Genomic DNA, 23,799 nt, shown 5'->3' with positions numbered 1-23,799 from the left:
GCAAGTGTGTTGTGGCAAGAATGTCGACAAAGGTGAAGATAACTTGGTGAGGTGAGGGTAGACTGGGTATTATATAGTAATGTCAATTAAAACATAAACATTCTGGCCCACACTAATAGAACACTCCCCGGTCAGCAGCAGATTGTAGTTCATAAAAGCTGCATAATAACTCACTCTTTAGTCCCCTAACACTCATGTACGATAGATATGCACTGAGCCTTGGACATTACCTTAGTACTGTACCAGCTATCACTAACTGAACAGGCATGGAAGTATTGAAGAGATCTGCCTCATAATGCTGGCCAATCAGAGGACTCTAAACAAGATCACCACTTCAGGTCCCAACTATCTACATACTTTGACCGCTTCTGTACACCTCACACTGACATTCAGTCATGGGGATGACCTTAATATTAAACAATCCCAGAAGATCTCCCGACCACTTCTCCCTCCAACCGATGCCTGCTCAAGACCATAAACGTTAAGCAAAAACTTTAAAATGGACAACCGAGTGCAGTATGCAGCTGAGCGGACTATTATCAGAGCTGCTCAAGGTGCCAGCTTACTGAAAGCCATAAACTGAGCACCTATATCTCACATGTTTTCATCAATCACACTAAGCGCTGCATCCCACAGCACAATAACTGCACCACAGGAGTCATCATGCATGACATGGAAACAATGCTGACACAAGATCAGAAACAGACCACACCCTTCCAACCACTGACCTTCCATTGAGTAGCATGCGGCCTGTGAAGACAAGCACTTCAGTGCGCCACATAGGTGTAGTAAGTGCTATATAAATGATGCAATGCAATATAATACAATTACAAACACCATGCAGTGAGTAAAGTCGCTGAGTCATGTAGGGCCTTGGGTATAATGGTAGGAAAAGTTTGGATTTCTTTCCATTAGCGAGTCCATTTTTCCTTATTCAACTCTAAAGTAAATGATCCAAGTTTTCCTCCTAGGCAGGCAATGCCAGCCTTGTAACCCTCCCATAAACTTAAGTCCCTCCCACTATCCTGACAGGCATATATTATGATATACCAACTAAGAAGAGATCCTGTATTATCCCAAGCTCTAAAGATGGTGCGAATCAGTGACCACCTAGGAGGGAGGTCCAGTTGCAAAGATGGGAGCGAGGAAGATGGAATTGTTGTAAGTAATTTGAATATTCCTTTCCTCTTTCTACTTCCTGTTTAATTGAATAAGAAACCCCAAGCATATGCAAGAGCAGGGCTGTCTGTATGTGAATAATTTACAGAAAAATGGTGGCCAACTGATGCATCACTTGTGTAGGACCCGTGCAGCACTTTATCAAATCCTTCTTGTATCCCAGCAACAGTAACCAAACTCAGTTTCATTAAAGAAAGACGTTTATTCCCAACGTCAACCTATTCTGTCCCTCTGCACTGAAGACAATGCCATACAAATATGGAAGGAGTAGACCAAGTTGCTGCTCTCCAAATTTCCACCAAGGATGTGCCATTTGTCTTCGCCCACAAAGCTGCTTTACCTTGAGTAGGCCTTTCCTTGCAACCCTGCAGGATAGGGAACGGTGCACTTCATAAGTCATGGAAATAGGACTGCGCACCCAGTGACAGTGGGCATAGAGGGTTTGAGCCCCTAAGGAGCAGGAACAAAATTCATAAAAGGGAATCCGCTTTGCAAAAAAAAAAAAAAACACACTTGTGGGAGATGGAGTAAAACTGCTGCTCTAGCATTCTGGGTGAAAAACTTCGTCAAGCAACGAATGTTCAGGGGAAAAGTATCAATACAATCTTCCAATCTAAATGGAACAAAGAATCTTCAGGTACATACGTAGGACCCAACTTGAGTACTAATTTGACCAGGAAAACTCGTAGGAAAGGATGTTAATAGGATACAGTACCTGGCTCACCCAGACTCTCATAGAAGCGATGTTCAGAAAGCAGTCAAAAACGTAAGGTCTACAGATGCTAACATTTCAAAAGGGAGAGACTCTCTTCAGAAGGCACCACTTCCTAAATGACTCCTGGTGACCTGAATAAGAATGTAGAAGAGAAGCCAGAAAAATAGTGTAAATGGTGTTAAACCTTACAATAAATCCTTGTTTTGTAAGCCTTCATGCTAATAAGCAAAGGTGAGGCAGACTGTCTGGAGGCATGACCACAAACCCGATGAGATGCCATTAACCACTCTTACGCTGCCATCAGACGCAGAAGGCTGAGTCAAGATGAGTAAGGGAAATTGGCACAATCCTTATCACTGAAGTACCCTCTTTCCAAATCTGAGAAAGATCTTTTGCAATCAGTGGAAAAGAGAAGGCATAGAGAAGATCTTTTAGCCTTCGGCAGGACAGGGCAATTATGACTCTGGGTGAACCCATCTGAGTTCTGGCATAAAATGGGGCCAAGATAATTCTCCTGGTTTGCAAATAGATTGTACTGTGCTTTTAATGTAGCGTTTGTATAGAATTTACTAAGCCTATGTGGGAGTGAGGTTGAAGCTCTTCAAAACCAGAACCCACCACCTCTGAGTCCCCTTAAATATGAGGACTTTCTCGGACAGAAATCCTGAGATGATACAAATACTGAGTGAATATTCTACTATCTTTATATAGATTCTCTGAAAAGAGCAAACGAACGAGTTACTTACCTTCGGTAACGCCTTTTCTGGTGGATACGTTAGCTACCTGTGGATTCCTCACTTGCTGAATTCTCCCCTTGCGCCAGCTTTTCTACGGAAATCTTCTTCCTAGCTTCCGCACGTCGACGAGGATGCCACAATTGCCCATGTGACGCTGTCTGACGTCATACAGGCAATAAGAGGTCCTCGCCGACGTCAGTACCAACATTTTTTATGTGCCACTGAGACGAATAGGCCATTGAAACAATTAATCATATAACCATATTTAATTACACCAAAAGATAAAAACATCATTCCAAAATGTCAATACTATACATATCAATCTTACAAACTCTTTTTTTTTTTTTTTTTTTTTTTTTTTTTTAAATGAACTTATATACATAAATATATACATTATATTTGAAAGCCATCAACCACCAAGAGGAGCACACCCAAGGATAGCTTGGTAAGACCAGACAGGCAACGGGGAGGCGGGAGGGACCGTGAGGAATCCACAGGTAGCTAATGTATCCACCAGAAAAGGCGTTACTGAAGGTAACTCGTTCTTCTGATGGATACAACTACCTGTGGATTCCTCACTTATTGAATAGAGTCTCAAAGCAGTACTGCACTCGGTGGAGGGTGCCTGAATGGTCCAACCAAGAAATCCTGCAGCACTGACCGTGCAAAATGGCCCTCCCTCCTAACCTCCGAATCTAAGCAATAATGTTTTGCAAAAGTGTGGAGGGATGACCAAGTTGTGTCCTTGCAGATGTCAACCACAGGAACAACCCTAGCCAAAGCCGAAGAGGCCGACTTAGCTCTGGTGGAATGAGCTCTTATTCCATCAGGGGGTTCTTTCTTTGCCAGAGAATAACACAGCTTAATGCAAAGAATGACCCACCTGGAGAGTGTTCTCTTGTGGACTGCCCTTCCTCTCCTCTTTCCCACGTACCCGATGAATCGTTGATCCTCCAATCTAAACTCCTTCGTTCTGTCCACGAAGAAGCTCAGCGCTCTTCTCGGGTCCAAACAATGTAGTCTTTCTTTCTCTTTCGAAGGATGAGGTGGAGGATAAAAAGAGGAGAGAGTAATAGTCTGGCCCATATGGAAGGGTGAAACAACCTTAGTCAAGAAAGCAGCCTTGGTCCTCAACACCACCTTATCTACATAGAAGGATGTATACGGGGGCTTAACAGAAAGAGCCTGCAGCTCACTCACTCTTCTAGCTGAAGTAATTGCAACAAGGAAAAACAATAACCTTATAGGGCAAGAATGCATGGGCTCAAACGGTGAGCCCATAAGAAATGTTAAGACTAGATTTAAATCCCAAGGAGGCATAATGAAAGGAGTGGGAGGAAATGTATTAATGAGACCTTTTAAAAATCTTAATACCAAACGAGATTTAAATAAGGAAGGTTGGTCTGGAAGACCTAAAGGCTGACAGGGCCGACAAATAGCCCTTGACTGTAGCCACTGCACAACCCCTCTGTGCCAGGGACAAAGCAAAAGACAAGACATCTGATAAGTGGGCACGTAAGGGATCAATTAGTCTTTCTCCACACCAACACACAAATTTAGCCCACCTGCTAGCGTAGATAGATTTAGTGGAGTGTTGCCTGGCCGATAAAATAACATCCACTACCTCAGGTGGGAGAGAAAAGGAACTCCGGTTGCCCCGTTCAATCTCCAGGCATGAAGGTGCAGGCTGTGGGGGTGTAAAACCTGCCCCTGCGATTGTGAGAGGAGGTCTGCCCTGAGAGGGAGATGGAGCGGGGGGGCACAGAGAGAGTTGGAGAAGATCTGAATACCATACCCTCGTTGGCCAATCCAGAGTTATTAAGATGACTTGGGCCTGGTCTTGGCGAATTTTCCTCAGAACCCGAGGAATCAAAGGTATGGGGGGGGGAACGCGTAAAGCAACTGGTCGCACCAGGACATCTGAAACGCGTCCCCCCAACATTCCCTGCACCGGATACTGGAGGCTGCAGAACAACGGGCAGTGCGAGTTCTCCCGAGTGGCAAAAAGATCTACAGAGGGATTCCCCACATCTGGAAGATCTGTCGGACTAGATCTGGGTGAAGACGCCACTCGTGATCGGTGGAGAAGTGCCGACAGACTGTCTGCACGCACGTTCAAGACTCTGGCCAGATGGTTTGCTACCAAGCTAATCCGATGATCCCTTGCCCAGGACCATAGACGCAGAGCTTCTCTGCAGAGAAGGTACGACCCTACTCCTCCCTGTTTGTTTATATACCACATCGCAGTAGTATTGTCCGTCAAAACCTGAACCGACTGACCGCGAAGGGAAGGGAGTAAGGCCTTGAGAGCCAAACGTATTGCCTGCAACTCCAACAGATTTATATGAAACATCTGTTCCACTGGAGACCAATGACCTTTGACCTCCCAGGTCCCCCAGATGAGCTCACCACCCTAGAGTGGAAGCATCCGTTATTACTGTGGTCACCAGCGGAGGTTGTGAAAACAGCCTTCCTTGAGAAAGATTGCCGTCCGCAATCCATCTTAGATCCACTGCAGCGTCCCTGGAGATCTTTACTGATCCCTCGAGATCCCCTTTGTGTTGAGACCACTGCTTCCGGAGGCACCACTGAAGAGCCCTCATGTGCCAGCAAGCGTGAGTGACCAACAGAATGCAAGAAGCAAACAGACCGAGCAGACGCAGGACTTTGAGGACTGGAATGACCGCTCCACTTTGAAACGTTGGAACCAACGCCTAAATGCCCTGAATCCGCTGAGGCGGAGGAAAGGCGCGATTCAATGTTGTATCCAGTACTGCCCCTATGAACAGGAAGCGCTGAGAGGGCTCCAGTTGAGATTTGGGCACGTTCACAGAAAAACCCAGGTCGAACAACTGGGTTGTCGACTGCAGGTGACGCAACACGAGCTCCGGATACTTGGCTTTGATCAACCAGTCGTCCAGGTAAGGAAATACCGCTATCCCCTTCCTTCTGAGCTCTGCCGCAACCACCGCAATCTCCTTTGTGAAGACTCGAGGTGCTGAGGTAAGACCAAACGGGAGGACCGCAAACTGATAGTGTTGCGATCCCACCACAAACCGGAGATACTTCCTGTGTGACTTGATTATCTGGATATGAAAGTAAGCATCCTGCAAGTCGACAGCCACCATCCAATCTCCTTTGTTCAACGCCAAAAGCACCTGAGCTAGGGTAAGCATCTCAAACTTTTCCTGTTTGAGGAACCAATTCAAGATCCTCAGGTCCAGGATTGGCCTCAAACGACCATCCTTCTTGGGGATCAGGAAGTAACAACCCTGACCCCTCTCCTGCTCTGGAACCAACTCCACTGCACCCTTTGAAAGGAGGACTAGAACCTCCTGTTCTAGTAACAGGAGATGCTCTTCTGAACAGTAGGATGGGGGGAGGAAACTCCCGAAAGGGAAGGGCATAGCCTTTCCCCACAATGCTGGTTACCCAGGAGTCTGTTATATCCTCCCACTTGCGGAGAAAGTTAAATAACCTCCCCCCTACAGGAGTGGTATGAGAAGGAATTGGTGGAAGACTAAGGCTGCTTCCCATGCTGCACCCCTCCAGAGGAAGAGGCAGAGTGCTGCTGGGCAGCTTCCCTGGTTCGGACACTACCCCTCCCCCTGTACGACCTGTAGGAGAGAGCAGTGGTGGGTTGTTGAAATCTGCCTCGGAAGGAGGAGGATGAACCACAACCAAACCCCCTAAATCTTCTAAAGAGTCTAACCGAAACAGAAGAGGAGACCTGCAAACCTAAAGACTTCGCCGTGGCCCTACTCTCCTTAAATCTCTCTAGGGCAGAGTCCGCCTTGGAGCCAAAAAGTTTATCCCCATCGAAGGGAAGATCCAGCAGGGCCGACTAGACATCCAACGAGAAACCAGAGGAACAAAGCCAGGCCTACCTCCTTGTAGCAACAACAGTGCCCATAGCCCTGGCCACTGAGTCAGTAGTATCCAGCCCAGACTAGATCACTTGGGTTGCCGCAGCTTGAGCATCGGAGACCAGACTCAACACCTCCTGAGGCACCTCAGCGTGGGACGACTATCTCAGCCATCAGGGCGTAGATGTATCTCCCCAAAATACATGTAGCATTAGTAGCCATGCTGCATGAAGAAAAAGCCTTCTTGGAAGAATGATCCATCTTCTTTGAGTCTGTCTGAAGGCACACCCGGAAAAGAACCTGGGGCAGACCGGGATGAACATGAAGCCTGAACCACCAGGCTCTCAGGGGTTGGGTGCCTGGACAAAAAGCCTGGGTCTGCAGGAGCCACTCGATATCTGGGAGCCACCGATCTATTAACTGCCGAAGAGGACACCAGCTTCTTCCAGATATCTAGAATTGGATCTAACAGAGCCTCATTAAAAGGCAGAAGTGGCTCAGCAACCGTTGAAGGATGTAAAACCTCTGTTAAAATATTGGGCTTAGGCTCAGACACCGGCAAGGGAAGGTCCAAAAAATCAGCTGCTTTCTTTATTACAGATTGGAATGAAGCAGCCTCCTCTGTATACTCTCCAGGAGATGTTAAGTCCCATTCTGGAGCGGTGTCCAAACCACTAGCTGTATCTAAACCTTGGAGGTCCCCCAGAGGTTCCTCAATCTCTCCTTCCTCCAATGCCTGCTTCTGATACTCCTGCTCCTCAAGAAGGCGAAGAGCAAGCCTTCTTGAATGCAACCTGGCTTCAATTCTAGGCATCGACATGGCTTCAGACGTCGAAGCCTGACGCCGATCCTCTGATCCATCGGTGCCATGGACTTCTTTGGCGCCGTATGAAGCAATGGATGGACAGGAGAACGCTCCGGTGCCGGACCCGCAGATCTTCTCGGCGTCACAGGCTGTGAAATTGACACCATAGGAACCGGCGCCGAGCCAACACCTCCCATAAGAAGGTGCCGGTCGTAACGGAGCCTGAGCACCCATGTTGAAGGCCAAAGGACCCGAAGGGCCAGCCGGTCCACCACCTGGAGCCATCTGTTTAAAGATAGCAAACATTACATTTAAAAATGCGGAACTGTCGGCTCCTGGGGCCGGGAAAGCCTGATACTGTGGAGCCTGGGCTCGAGGTGACATCGGCGCCGGCCCCGGCGTCTGAGAAGCTGGTGAGAACTCCTGACGCTGAGGAACCTCAAACACAGATGGTGGATTCAAAGGCGACGTCGGCGAAGCTGGTGATGCAAGAGGCGTCTGCGGTTGCGGAGAGATGGTAGGGCTAACTTACCATGTTTTACGGCGTCGAGCTGAAGGCGCCCTCGAACGCGATCTCTCCCTACTCGACCGGTGGTGAGATTCACGACGACGCCGGGAGTCACGATGACGCCGATGGGACTTCGGAGAAGATGACTTGCGTCAATGCCGCTTTTCTTTTTTTCTTGGACTTTGCCAAAAAGAGCTTCGCCTCTCGCTCTTTTAACGCCTTCGGATTCATCCGTTGACAAGTCACATTTGTCAATGTCGTGGTTGGAGCGGAGACACCACAAACAGTCTGTATGAGGGTCCGTCACTGACATTTTGCCTCCGCACTCATTGCAGGGCTTAAAACCAGACTTTCTTTGAGACATTCTTTCTCTCTCAAAGAAAGAAACAGTAACTGTAACTACGCAGAGTAGCAACAGTAGCTCCCTCGAAGAATAACCGTTGTTAGAATGGAATGGAAAAAAGGGAACTGACATCGGCACGTCGGCGAGGACCTCTTATTGCCTGTATGACGTCAGACGGCGTCGCGTGGGCAATTGTGATGTCCTTGTCGACGTGTGGAAGCTAGGAAGAAGATTTCCGTTGAAAGCTGGCGCAAGGGGAGAATTCAATAAGTGAGGAATCCACAGGTAGTTGTATCCATCAGAAGTATGCCCTTCTCCAGTGGAAATGGAGCAGGCAACTTCTGCTTGAGTCTTTGAATGGGTTTACTCTTAACAGATCTGCCCACTCCTGAAGAAACCTATGGCTAACCCTTTGGACCTCAAGAATTACTGCCCCATCTCCCAGCTGCCTTTCCAAGCCAAGCTCATCGAAAACGCCAGCAACGCTCAGCTCTACATGCACATTGAGGACAACAACATTATGAACATCTCTCAATCGGGTTTCAGGAGCAAGCACAGCACGGAGACCTCCCTACTCGCCGCCACAGATGACATCCACTCACTCCTCGACTGCAGCCACACAGCAGCCCTCATCCTAGTGCACCTGTTGGCCGCCTTCGACAGTTTCGTACCTCACCCTCTGCTCCAGACTCCACACAGCCACTGTCTGCTGAAGGGCCCTACAATGGATACATTCCTTCCTGTCTGGCAGAACCAGAGAGTCAGACTCCCGCCTTACCTGTATGAACCTACGGAGATCAGCTGCGGAGTTCAACGGGGCTCCTCCCGGAGCACCACACAATCTACATGGCCCGCTTGCATCTATCTGCAAGAACCATGGGCTGAAAATAGTCTCCTATGCTAATGACACCCAGCTGATCATCTCTGACTGAAAATACCAAAACTGCCAAGAAGAATTTCCACAATGGGATGGAAGACATCGCTGCCTGGATGAAGAGCTGCCTCAAGCTAAACTCTGACAGGACCGAGATCCTCATCCTGGGACCCTCCACATCAGGCTGGAAAGACTCCTGGTGGCCATCCACCTTCTGCATCCCCCACCCCTACAGACCATGTGCACAACCTCTGCTTTATCCTGGACTCATCGCTCACCATGACCCGCTAAGTCAAATCAGTCACATCCTTTTGTTTTCACACTCTGACTGCTCCGGAAGATCTACAAATTGAGCTCCCTAAAGGACTGCCGCAGAACAGTGACCCACGCCCTGGTTACCAGCAGACTTTACTATGCCAATGCCCTCTAAGCCAGCACCACTCAGTAGAACCTGAAGAAACTACAGCACATCCAAAATGCCTCCACCAGACTCATCTTGGACATTCCCCGCGCGAACACATCTCCAATTGCCTAAGAGACCTCCACTGGCTTAATATTGAGAAAAGGATCAACTTCAAACTCCTCGTACAGGCATTAAAGGCCCTCCACGACCTAGGACCCACCTAACCCAAACACCGCATCACCCTATACTCCCCCACCAGAGCTCTCTGCTCAACAAGTACTAGCCAAAATGCCCCACATAGGGAAGATCCTTCACCTTCCTCGCAGCGAAGAGCTGGATCTCCCTGCCCCTGCACCTCAAGCAGTCGCCATTGCTGCATCCGTTCAGGAAGGACCTTAAAACCTGGCTCTTCAACTGAAGCTCAGATGGCAAACCCCCTCAGTGCCTTGAGACCCTTATGGGTGAGTAGCTGTGCTTTCTAAACTTTGATTTGGAACAGTTGATGTAAGTTTGCCGTTCTATTGTCCATCCTGAGTAACTCTTCAGTTCCCAAAAACTGGAAGCAAATCCAGACGTGGCCCACCTGATCACCTTCAACTACTTCCAACAGTGTCTCCTGACCTGTAGAGACCAACCATCTTGCAGTGTTTCATCCCCAGTGTGGAGCTCCAATGATGGCGCTAGCTTCTGTGCTAACAACTTTTGTAGGAGGGAGTGACAGCCCTTTATTCAGACAGTGTAAGTTGTTTCCTCATACTTTCTTGTCTTATCTACTAAGACTGAGAGATCATGCATTCAAATTATTGAACCAGCTTCCATGCTGATTTAAGTTTCATGCCATTTAACGGTTCAAACCCTATGAACCTCTCATGGGGTTTGAGCCCACACCACAGCACAATGGAAAGAAGCCTCGGAGTTAAACATGTGATATCTGGTATGACCTACACATTACAAACACAGCAGGATCAGCTCAGCCTTCAGTCCTTCTGGGGATGCTAAACTGGTTACTGGTATCACTCTAATTGCAGCGCTTGGAAAACAACTGTAGCAGTAGTTCTGTGTGGAAAAACAAGTTGTAACAATTATTATTAGTAGTATAATAATGAAATTCAGCAGCATACCTGTCTGTGAACACGAAGTGGAAATCCACCACTATGGCATTTCAAACATTCCATGGTTCCCAATCTAAATTTGCTTAAGATCCTTGCACATGGTGTGTGGCAACTGAACCACATATTCTCTCAGAGCCAAGCAGCCAAGTGTTCACCAGTGACTTCTACTTTTCCCAGCTACATAATAGCCATCTAAAACTGGATAGGGAAGACTCATCTAGATAACTGGCAAAGGAGCCAATCCCCATTGCAATCTCGAAGACCTTGTGCTCTTGGAACAGGAACACCTGAACCACCAAGATCTCTTAAAAAAAAAAAAAAAAAAAATAATAATCTTTCAATGATGTTCTAAATAAACAGTGTGGTAAAGGCTGACTTTTCAATTGGCCATCATTGAAAATGTTATGTGCAACTGTTAAGGATCTGTGAGGCATTCATGCCGCCCAAACATTGGTACAATCTTGGATGTAATAAGCTAACTTGTATTTGGTTTTTTCCTAATACGCCTTGAGGGAACTCAAGTTCTTGCAAACTGCTGCTAGTTGCTTTTGTACAGAAGTTCCTTGTGAGTTCACATCCTCTGGCTGCCAGACCATGTACTGTTCCAGAGGCCTCTCATTCACAAACTAAACTTCAACCCAAGCAGCCAATGAGAGCATTCGGTTCAGTTGCTGCATCCTCTTGTTGGAGAAGAATCAACATGGAGAACAGTGGATGGGTCCGTTTCCTAGGGTCAAATTTCAGGCCATCTTGAGTCTGGTAAGAAATTGAACCAGCAACATCTAATGCCTACCATTGTGGCTTTTGAATATGGAAAAGCATGAGTAATACACATAAGAGGTAGACTTTAGGTATAAGCTACTTAAGAGGGCAGTTTGCAGTACTGCTGCCCATTCTGTGCTAGTATTGTACATTTAAAGAATACGTTGTCACTAAAGAAGACTCAAAACTATTTGCAATATTGAGGGTCAGGAGGTTTTTGGGAGGGGGTGGCTGCAAGGGCAGTGCAGGATAAAAATGAAGGGGAACAGCATAAGGTCAAACTTTTAGCAAGCATATGCTCAAGAGGATTGGAATAGTGCAAGTTTCTAAGGTGTAAAGGGGTACTGCAGGGATTATAAGAGACCGATCTGACATTCTAGCAGATCTTTTTGTTTTCCCATGCCTCAAAATGTAAATGTACAGGTTTTATTCTAGCCTGTTCGGTGCTCTCCTGACTCCTTTTCTGGTTTCTATAAACATTTTTTAAGCCTGCAAGTTCCTGACGCTCAAACACTTGCATCTCGTTCTCCTAAATGTATAGCCCTTTGTGGTTGAGTCTTTGGAGAGCTCTGGGTCTGAGTAAAGGAAGTACTGAGGAGATGCATATCAAGACTGAGTTGCTTAGGCACAGCTGTACTCAAGTCCCAGAGGATTTAAATGAAATGAAATGAAACAGAATCTCTGAAGAAAGTGTGCCTATTGTCAACCTCCCCACCCTTTCTCTCTTCTCCTTACCCCTACTCACCCCTCGACATCGACTTGTTCTTGACACTGTATCACATCTTATTTGTTTCTCCTGCAGCTCCTGTTCCCCCACTTCCGCTACACACTCCATGCCAACATGACGGCACGGATCAAACTTGTGGGAGCCGGGGGTGTTTTTGATCAGGTGAGTCATACCAGTGTTGCATACAGATACTTAATACGTAGTAGTAAAGGGCCCTCCCACCTAAAAATGTGAAATCTTTCAGACCAAGTGGCAACTGTGCTAAACAATGGATGTTGGAACCACTATCAAAGTGGCGGTAGAGGGCTTCTAACATCATTGTTCGAACAACACAATGTATCCAGGAGCATTGTCTTATCATGGGGTGTGAATTAATGGAAATGAACATTGAGAACACATTGGAGGAAACTAAATCACGGGCAACCAACTGGAACATTTTGAAGGAAAGATAGTTTTAAGACAATACAGTCCACCCACCCCTGCAACCTCAAAAATGACAGACCGATCTCCATGCTCCCCTTCCCAGCCAAAGTCATCAACTAACAGCTCACCGACTACCTCGAACAAAACCACCTTCTCAACACCTCACAATCAGGATTCTGGGCCAACCACAGCATGTAGACTGCACTGATCGTCGCCACGGACGACATTGGGACCTTCATCGACCGAGAGTCGGCAGCTCTGATCCTTCTAGACATTTCCGCAGCATTCAATAGTCTTCCACCACATTCTCAACCGACTCCAACATAAGCATTTAACAAAACCCCCTTAAGCAGGTCGCCTCTTTCCTATCGGGCTGTAAGCAGAGCATCCGCCTTCCTCTCTTCACTTCTACACCCAAGAACATCACCTGCGGTGTTCCCCAAGGATCCTCCCTCAGCCCAACCAGGTTCAACATCTACATGACCCCCCCCGCGCAGACATCGTTCGATCCTACAGACTCAATATAGTCTCCTACACCAGGGACACTCAACTAATCCTGTCACTCACCAAAGACCCCCCACAATGCCAAAGCCACCTTTTGCAATGCCACGACCAGCGTAGCAACATAGATGAAAAACAGCTGCCTCAAATGAAACACTGACAAAACTGAAGTCCCAATCTTCGGTAAGAACACTTCTGTATGGGACCATAGTTGGTGGCCAGCAGAACTCTGACCAATGCCCTCTCCATCAGACCACGCACGAAACCTCAGCATATCCTCGAATGCCAACTATCCATGAATTGACAAGTAAACTCAGTTGCTTCCCCCTGCTTCTACATCTTCCATATGCTCTGCTGAATCTTCCAATGGATCCCTACCAACACCAGAAAGTCATGCACACCCTGGTCACCAGCTGCCTCAATTATTGCAATGCTCTCTACGCTGTAGTGTCCTCCCTGCTACTTGAAGGACTCCAGAATACTGCAACCAGACTCATCCTCAGCCTCCCCAAGCATCATCCCACCATTCAGGAACTTCCACTGGCTTCTCGTCCAGAAGAGATGCCTGTTCAAAATCCTCACAATCTCATACAATGATCTTCACAACTTAGGGCCACCCGACCTCTAACATCGACTGAGCTTCTACATCCCAGCACGACAACTATGCTCCACCTCACTAAACCTTGCACACACACCCTGTATCCATCACAGCTGCAGTGGAGGCCACTTTTTCTCCTACACAGCAGCCAAGTCCTGGAAAAGGCTGCCTCTCCACTGCCGAACAGCTCCCTCTCTGGTGGACTTCAGAAGGAAGGTGTGGCTTGTTGGCAGAGATAGGGCACGCACAGCACGCTGACACACTTAGGGGGGGGAATAGTGCTGCGCTTTACAAATTCTATGATTGATTAGCAATTACATTGAAAATTACACATTAAACTGTAATAAGTAAGCAATATTTTACTGTACTTAGAAATTAGAGTACATTAAATATGTAACTGAATAGATGTTAACAATGGGAAATGGCAGTGTATCAGATTGGGAAATGGCAATGAATCCTACCAAATCCAAGTTAGGGAATAAACTTCAAAAATTACTATTTTCTAATACAGTTGCAAAAACATTTTTTCTCAGCAAAACGTTTCTAATGAGATTGTTTCTTTAGGAAAAGACAAACCTCTCTCCCTCTAGGCTCTGGGCATGTGTAGTGGACGTGGCAAGCCTGGCTGCAGCGTAATATATAGATAGAAAGATATTATATAGCAGTCACCACTGTATTTCTTGTTGGGTCGGAGTTTCTAAATGAAGACTTTTTAATTTGCTAATAACATAAGCATTATTTGACTCTGCATAAAATTATCCAAAAAAGGTTCATCCACCTCTGCTCCTTTCTAAAATGTTTTGTGCTGATCCATCGAGCAGGGGCCAAGAAAAACGACTGGGGGCCTAGAGGAGGGTGGGAGGGGGTAGTCCCAAAATGTTGCTTTCCCTTGTTATTCCCATAAAAAAAACTTTTCTCTCTGATACAGAAAACATAGCTGAACGCGATTTCACTAAATTTAGGAAAAAGTTAAAACTTTACTCAAAGCATGCATTTTGTGATAAGGTGTAAATCTGTTCAGCCGTTTTTTGACAATTTTGTTTTTAAAGAGGTGTTAGGGTTGGTTAAAGGGGTTAAAAATGTAGGCATATGTGGATGGCTGTTCCGCTGGAGTCCCGTGGTAACCAAACACATACAAAAGGATGCTATGATTGGCTAAGGGAGCTTTTTTGCCTTTTGGCTATTTTGTCATCACAGGCCTGAGACCAATTCTGAGGAACCGAGCAATTTGTTTAGCTTGCTGCAACAAAGAACAGGATGTTTCCATTACAGGACGCAGGGACTCTGTCCCCCGTGTACTCAAAATGATTAAAAAATATGGTACATGGGGGCAGGGTAGATTCCCATTCTAGGTAACTGTCGCATGCTACTTTGTCCAAACATCAAGGCATAACTCTGGTGACTGGTGTGGTATAAAGACCACCAGCTTCAACCATGGAATTTTCCATTAGGGATTTTCAGCTATTAGATGATCCATGATTCACACCCCCACCCCACCCATTTTGCACCAAGAACTGCTGCCTGAAATAAAGATATAATTTGAGGGATTGCCAAGAAATCCTTTGCTGTTGGCCTACATAAAATGTTGTTAGTCTGGAAGAAGTAGAGTATTGGGGGCAAGATCTACATTTAATTTAGTCAGTTTCCGAATAAGAGAACTGCCTTGTGTACCACTCCAGGAAGCCTGCCTCATCCCTTTTAGTCTAGAATAGTTCAGTTTGACCACTGGGGTAGTAGTGCGAGCAATTATAATTCCTAAACGCTGTGTATATATATTCAGATGTCCATGGATAGCAATAATCTGGTGAAGCAGTTCTGCCCGAGGAGGGGGATTTATCGGGAGGGCCTCCAACTTCATTATATTGATTTAAAAATTGGAGACCTTCTGAAAGGAGTGTAAGGTCTGCAGGACCAAAGGCACAGAGACCAAAGAGTCAGTAAAGAACGAGTTACTTACCTTTGGTAACAACTTTTCTGGTGGATACATTAGCTACCTGTGGATTCCTCACCTAATGAATACTCCCATGGCGCCAGCATTCGACGGAAATCTTCTTCCTAGTCTCTGCACGTCGACGAGGACGTCACTCTAGCCCACGCGACGCCGTCTGACGTCATACAGGCAATAAGAGGTCCTCGACGACGTGCCGACGTCAGTACCAACATTTTTTACGTGCATGAGAACAACCCAATGCAATGAAAGAGCAAGGCAACATCCCATAACCTTGTAAAATACACAATATTGCAATGAATAGCTGTAAATTTAATATAACGAACAAATATATGCAAATCATGTATGTACACAAAGATAGAGATATATATATGTGTATATATATGTATATATATGTGTGTGTGTATATATATATATATATATGTGTGTGTATATATATATATATATACAGATAAATATACACAAGTATCCATATATACAACATCTATTGCAACCTTGAAGACCAAGAGGAGCGCACTCAAGGATTACTTGGTAAGACCAGAAAGGCAACGGGGAGGCGGGTGGGACTGTGAGGAATCCACAGGTAGCTAATGTATCCACCATAAAAGTCGTTACCGAAGGTAAGTAACTCGTTCTTCTGATGGATACAACTACCTGTGGATTCCTCACCTAATGAATAGAGTCCCAAAGCAGTACCACGCCCGGTGGCGGGTGCCTAAATGGTCAAACCAAGAAATCCTGCAGCACTGACCGTGCAAAATGGCCGTCCCTTCTGACCTCAGAGTCCAAACAGTAATGTTTCGCAAAAGTGTGAAGGGACGACCAAGTTGCGGCCTTGCAGATGTCAACCACAGGAACACCTCTGGCCAAGGCCGAAGTGGCCGACTTAGCTCTGGTGGAATGAGCTCTAATGCCCTCAGGAGGGTCCTTCTTTGCCAAAGAGTAACAGATTTTAATGCAAAGAACCACCCACCTGGAGAGTGTTCTCTTGTGGACTGCCTTTCCTCTCCTCTTGCCCACGTACCCGATGAACAGCTGATCCTCCAGCCTGAAATCCTTTGTTCTATCAATAAAGAAGCTCAACGCCCTCTTTGGGTCCAGACGGTGCAGTCTTTCTTCCTCTTTAGAAGGATGAGGCGGAGGATAGAACGTGGACAAAGTAATTGTCTGAGCCAAATGGAAGGGTGAAACAACCTTCGGGAGGAAAGCAGCCTTGGTCCTCAACACCACCTTATCCCCATAAAAAGTTGTATAAGGGGGCTTTACCGATAAGGCCTGCAACTCACTCACTCTCCTTGCAGATGTTATAGCTACCAGAAAAACTGTAACCAAATACCTTAAGGGGCAAGAATGCATAGGCTCGAAAGGGGACCCCATAAGGAAAGTCAGGACCAAGGACAAATCCCATTGCGGCATAACAAATGGTTTTGGAGGATATTTATTTAGAAGACCTTTCAAGAATCTAATAACAATAGGGGATTTAAATAACGATGGTTGGTCTGGAAGACAAATGAAGGCTGACAAGGCCGACAAATAACCCTTAATGGTAGCCACTGCACAACCTTTCTGCGCTAGAGACAGAGCAAAAGACAAAACGTCCGATAGATGAGCATGTAAGGGATCAATCTGCCTCTCTCCACACCACGCAACAAATTTAGACCACCTATTAGTGTAGATAGATTTAGTGGAGTGTCGCCTGGCCGCTAATATAACATCCACTACATCAGGCGGGAGAGAGAAGGAACTCAGGTTGCCCCGTTCAATCTCCAGGCATGTAGGTGCAGACTCTGGAGGTTGGGGTGTAAAACCTGCCCCTGCGACTGCGAGAGGAGGTCTGCCCTGAAAGGGAGACGGAGCGGAGGGCACATTGAGAGTTGGAGAAGGTTGGAGTACCACACCCTCCTTGGCCAATCCGGAGCTATTAAGAGGACTAGCGCCCGGTCTTGGCGAATCTTCCTCAATACTCGAGGAATCAAGGGTATGGGAGGAAACGCGTAAAGCAACTAGCCGCACCAGGTTATTTGAAACGCGTCCCCCCAACGCTCCCTGCATCGGATACTGGAGGCTGCAGAATAACGGACAATGCGCGTTCTCCAGAGTGGCAAACAGATCTACCCGAGGAAACCCCCACCTTTGGAAGATCAAACGGGCTTGATCTGGATGGAGACGCCACTCGTGGTCTGCCGAGAATTGGCGACTGAGAGAAGGTACGACCCTACTCCTCCCTGTTTATGTACCACATCGTGGTAGTATTGTCCGTCAGGACCTGTACCGACTGACCACGAAGGGAAGGGAGGAAGGCCTTGAGAGCCAGACGTACAGCCCGTAACTCCAACAGATTGATATGAAACATCTGCTCCTCTGGAGACCAAAGGCCTTTGATCTCCAGATCAGCTCCCCACCCTAGAGTGGAAGCATCCGTTATGACCGTGGCCACTGGTGGCGACTGCGCGAACGGCTTTCCTTGTGAAAGATTGTTGCTCGCAATCCACCACTTCAAGTCCACAGCAGCATCTCTGGAGGTCTTGACAGCACCTTCTAGATCTCCTTTGTATTGAGACCACTGCCATCGGAGGCACCACTGAAGAGCCCTCATGTGCCAGCGAGCATGCGTGACCAACAGAATGCAGGAGGCAAACAGACCGAGCAGACGAAGGACCTTGAGGACTGGAACTACCGCTCCATTTCGAAACATTGGGACCAATTCCTGAATATCTTGAATCCGCTGAGGCAGAGGAAAGGCTCGACTCAATGTTGTATCCAGTACTGCCCCTATGAACAGGAGGCGCTGAGAGGGCTCCAGGTGAGATTTGGGCTCGTTCACCGAAAAACCCAGGTCAAACAACTGAGTCGTTGACTGCAGATGATGCGACACAAGCTCCGGCGACCTGGCTTTGATCAACCAGTCGTCCAAGTAAGGGAATACTGCTATCCCCTTCCTTCTGAGCTCTGCCGCAACCACCGACATCACCTTCGTGAAGACTCGAGGTGCTGAAGTAAGACCAAACGGAAGGACCGCAAACTGATAGTGCTGCGATCCCACCATAAACCGGAGATACTTCCTGTGTGACTTGAGTATCGGGATATGAAAGTAAGCATCCTGCAAGTCGACAGACACCATCCAATCTTCCTTGTTCAACGCCAAAAGTACCTGAGCTAGGGTCAGCATCTTGAACTTTTCCTGTTTGAGGAACCAATTCAAGATCCTCAGGTCCAGGATTGGTCTCAACCGACCATCCTTCTTGGGAATCAGGAAATACCTTGAGTAACAACCTCAACCCCTTTCCTGTTCTGGGACCAACTCTACCGCGCCCTTTGAAAGGAGGACTTGTACCTCCTGTTCTAGCAACAGGAGGTGTTCTTCTGAACAATAAGATGGGCAGGGCGGAATGAGGGGCAGGAACTCCCGAAAGGGCAGGGTGTAGCCTTTTCCCACAATACTGAGAACCCAAGTGTCCGTTGTAATAGTCTTCCACTTGCGGAGAAAATGCTGTAATCTTCCCCCTACAGGAGAGGAGTGAGTGGGAAATGGTGGAAGCCTAAGGCTGCTTTCCCTGCTGCACCCCTCCAGAGGACGAGGAAGAGGCAGAGTGCTGCTGAGAGGCTCCTCTGGTGTGGGCCCTCCCTCTCCCTCTAAAAGATCTATAGGGATGGGAAGAGGCAGGTTGCTGGAATCTCCCCCGAAAGGAAGAGGAGGAAGAGCCACGCCCAAATCCCCGAAACCTCCTGAAAATCCTGGAAGAGGCAGAGGAAGAAGGAGCTTGGAGTCCTAACGATTTGGCTGTGGCCCTGCTCTCCTTAAAACGTTCCAAGGCCGAATCTGCCTTGGCGCCAAACAGCTTGTCCCCATCAAAAGGGAGATCCAATAGGGTTGACTGCATAGCCGCAGAAAACCCCGAATTACGGAGCCAGGCCTGTCTCCTTGCCACCACAGTCGTGCCCATTGCTCTGGCCACCGAGTCGGTCGTGTCCAGCCCAGACTGAATAATCTGGGTCGCGGCAGCCTGGGCATCTGAAACAACATCCAAAAGACCCTGGGGAAGCTCCGTAAATGATGAGGAAATGTCATCCATAAGAGCATGAATATATCTCCCCAGGATACAAGTTGTGTTGGTGGCCTTCAACGCCAGACTGCAGGACGAAAAGATTTTCTTGGACTGCGCATCCAGTTTCTTCGAGTCCCTGTCCCCAGGCACCGTCGGGAAAGAACCGGGCGCTGATTTGGATGAACAGGAGGCCTGCACCACCAAGCTCTCCGGTGTAGGGTGCCTAGAAAGAAAGCCAGGGTCAGTCGGTGCAGCTCGATACCTCCTGGCTACGGCTCTATGAACCGCTGGGGAAGATACTGGTCTCTTCCACACCTCTAGCACCGGATCCAGCAAAGCGTCATTAAACGTCAATAGAGGCTCTGCCGCAGCTGAGGCCGGATGAAGCACCTCTGTCAGAAGGTTCTGTTTTGTCTCTGCCCCCGGCAAAGGCAGGTCCAGAAAACTAGCTGCCTTCCGTACCACTGCGTGAAAGGAAGCAGCCTCCTCCGTGTATTCCCCTGGAGACGAAAGATCCCACTCAGGGGAAGTGTCCAGCCCACTGGCTGTATCTAGACCATGCAGTCCATCACCCGAGTCCTCTAGTTCTCCTTCTTCCAGGACTCGTTGGTACTCCTGCTCCTCTAATAAACGGAGAGCACGTCTCCTCGAATGAAGCCTCTGCTCGATACGCGGAGTCGACAATGCCTCCGCCGAAGATCGGCGCCGATCTTCAGAAGCCACCGACGCCGCGTCCGGCGCCACAGGTAACTTCGGCGCCGATGAAAGAGCACTCGGAGCGGATGGACCCACCGGAGTCACAGGACGAAATCCCGACGACGGAATGGAAATCTCCGGGACCAATCCCTCCGAAGTCACCGGAGTGGCCACCGGCGCCGAGCCCACGTTCCCAAAAGGGAGAAAGGGCATAAAGGGTGCCGGCCGTAGAGGCGCAGGATCACCCAATGAAAAGGCCAAAGGGCCAGACGGAGCAGCCCCTGGAGCCATCTGTTGGAAGATGGTATACATCGCATTTAGGAATGCGGTACTATCGGCTCCAGGGGTGGGAAAAGCCGGATACTGGGGTGCCTGTATCGAAGGCGACCCAGACGCCGGCCTCGACGTCTGCGACGCCGGAGACCACACCAGAGGCTGCACCACTTCAATCACCGACGCCTGTCCAGGTGAAGTCGGTGACGCCGGAGAGGGCAACGGCGTCGATGGATGCGGCGTGACCGTGGGACTGACCTCCCAAGTCCTCCGGCGCCGATCCGAAGACCTGGAACTAGTCTCCTTGCTTGAATGGCGCCGTGATTCTCTACGGCGCCGGGAGTCTCGATGACGCAGATGCCTTGGCGAAGAAGACTTCTTATGATGTTTTTCTTTCTTAGACTTCGCCATAAACAACTTCGCCTCACGTTCCTTGAGGGCCTTTGGATTCATGTGCTGGCATGAATCGCAAGTCGAGACGTCGTGGTTGGAGCTTAAACACCAAAGGCAGTCAGAGTGAGGATCCGTAACTGACATCTTGCCCCCACACTCACGACCAGGCTTAAAACCCGACTTTCTCTGCGACATTATTACTGCAGCGAAGGACTACGCAGCAAAAAATACACTGTAACCACGAAAGTAACAGTTGCTCCCTCGAAGATAACCGTTTCGAATGCACGGAAAAAAGGGAACTGACGTCGGCACGTCGTCGAGGACCTCTTATTGCCTGTATGATGTCAGACGGCGTCACGTGGGCTAGAGTGACGTCCTCGTCGACGTGCAGAGACTAGGAAGAAGATTTCCGTCGAATGCTGGCGCCATGGGAGTATTCATTAGGTGAGGAATCCACAGGTAGTTGTATCCATCAGAATAACTGCATTACATCAGACTTAAACACAGTGAGTTTGAAAGTGTCTTTTCCTGATAGTTACACCTCTAACGTCCTTCCTATGCCTAACCGAATATGCAAAGGGTTAAACAATAGCAAGAATTAGTGGTGACAAAGGACACAATGTCTGGCCCCCTGCTCTATCGTGATGCTGTGAAACCCCTATGTTTGCTTGTATCTTGGATCCAGACTTTTGGTGGTTTGTTATAATCCATCTCAAGAATCAAGGTAACAAGTTCATCCTTCTTTAGACTCTTATCATATAGGTCCAGTCAACTCTGTCAAATGCCTTTTCGACATCTAGATCTTTATTTCTTTGTGTATTCTCGACTGTGTAATAACTTCAGTGCTCTTCTCAAATTGCCTCCCCAGGATAAAACCTGACTGAGCCACTTAGACCAAGTCTGGCAGAAGCTGAACCAGTCACTCTACTAAAATATTAATTTATTATTATTATTTTAATCCTTTAACACATGCAGCTACCCAAACTGGGTTTCACTGCACTGAGCAAGAAGCAAAAACAGATCAAACAGTCAAGTCTTCAAGCTTTTACAGAATGCAGGTAGAGAAGTGCAGTTTCTCTGGGCAACTGGGAGGGAGTTCCATAGTTTCACACCCAAGACTGAGAAGGAGTATCCCCCCATGCGAGTCAAGCAAAACCTGGGCACAGTGCACAAAGACCAGGCCGTCTGATCTCAATACATGGGCAGGCTGATAGAGCAACATCAACTCCTATGTGTAACGAAGGCCTGTACTAGTTCTCTTTGAAGATGTAACGCAGTGCTTTTAATTGAATGTGCTTTATAATCGTGAGCCAATGAAGCTCTTGAAAAAAATGAAAAACCGAGACATGCTCCGGTAGCCGGAACAAAGGTTTTGCTGCAGTGTTCTGGACTGCCTATGGGCGAGTGACCATTCAAGGTGCTCTACAAGGTAGTGTCACACTCCAGAGTCTTTCTTTGGTAAATGGATGCAGGTAAAAAAGAACAAAGAGTTTACAATGGAGTTGGTGTCATGGACCATCTTGCCTAAGCTGGTGGTTGTTTTATGAGCCCTGTTTGAATTAACTTTAGCTTTCAGTTGTGCAGCCAAGAGTTTCCCTGCTTTATTGGCTGAAGAATAATGGTGCTGTTTGATAAAAGGTAAGGCACAGTCTATTGATTTAAGTAGCTGCCTAAATGTTATGGCTTGATGCCTTTGTCTATTAAAGGGGGGTCTGTCTGCTTTTCCACCGCTTGTGCCAGGTGTGATACTTGGGTCTTTCAATGCACATTTTCTTGTACGTAGATGCTATTGTGATGATGGCACCCCTAATGTATGCTTAAAGTGAGTCCAGAGCACAGATATTGAAAAATCCAAGTTATTTTCCTGACTGAAACACTATTTCTTCATCTAACTGTACATGGTTCACAGGATCATGTAATAGCAACTATTTAACGTGCCACATGATCTCCCCCCTTGTGGGAGGGTGTGTCTATTGTAATTGTGATGGCTGCATGGCTCACGGGATGATCTGTCCTATATCTACTGTTATTGCCCCTTTTATTCTGGTAGCCACTAAAGTCGTCCAGTTGTGTCTACATTTTGCTGTTAGAGGAGAAAAGCGTGTAGTCCTTTTCAAGTTGTGTAACCCGCCAGAAACCCTACCTTGTTTATCCAATCTTTTAATGGGTTGGGGTGGATCCTCCCCATTATCTCTGGGGAACTCCATCAATCATGTTATTCATCATAATGTTTAAATCTTCCAACCACCCTATCCCTCACCAGTAAATCCCTCTTGCGCAATTTCTAGCACTGTAAAAATGGCAAATTTAGCCTTTCCTGTTGTGTGTACAGGCATATACTTTAAAAATAGCATTTTTGGAAGCTCCCTCCTGAACCACCACTCCTAGGGCCCTACCCCTTTTATCCGGATAGACCTTCACCATTAGTCCCAGCTGCACAGTATATTCACCCCACCTTTCTGCCACTGCTAAGGAGCACTGCAGTGGAAGGAATTTGGACTTTATCCTAGGGCATTCTTTTATTCCTAAATGGGTCTTCTGTCAAATACATATCCGTATTCTAAGTAAGTTCATAATAGCCAACCTCTTGGCAGGGGCGTTGAGCCCCTTTACATTAAGGCTTACTACTTTAACCATTTAGGCCCCCTGTATGGAATAGTTTAAAGCCTCACTGCTCATGTTCTATCTCTAAGCTCTCTTCCCCATCCAGGCGTGTCTTCCTAGCCACCACAGCCTACACTCGGCTGACAAATTCCACCAGTGGTCCTCTTGAGTAAGGTGGACCAGTTCTGTGGACATTCCCTCCTCCTCCCAAAAAGCTCCGATATTACCCCCCCACACACACACGCACACAAAAGCCATTGGCACCCCCACCTAACACACTGTTCAG

The 23,799-nt window shown here is 47.5% G+C and overlaps 1 protein-coding gene across 1 annotated transcript in view; it reads left to right on the top strand.

Moving 5' to 3' along the window:
• The window catches only part of LOC138268701 (hydroperoxide isomerase ALOXE3-like), a 110,946-nt gene that overhangs the window by 61,911 nt on the left and 25,236 nt on the right, over positions 1-23,799 (top strand). The window contains exon 9 of the mRNA XM_069218619.1: positions 12,107-12,193. Within this exon, the coding sequence (XP_069074720.1) occupies positions 12,107-12,193 (87 nt within the window). The remainder of the gene's footprint in view (positions 1-12,106; positions 12,194-23,799) is intronic.

Source organism: Pleurodeles waltl, chromosome 12, assembly GCF_031143425.1.
Source record: "Pleurodeles waltl isolate 20211129_DDA chromosome 12, aPleWal1.hap1.20221129, whole genome shotgun sequence".
Taxonomy (NCBI): domain Eukaryota; kingdom Metazoa; phylum Chordata; class Amphibia; order Caudata; family Salamandridae; genus Pleurodeles; species Pleurodeles waltl.
This window is presented reverse-complemented; position numbering and strand designations above follow the sequence as displayed.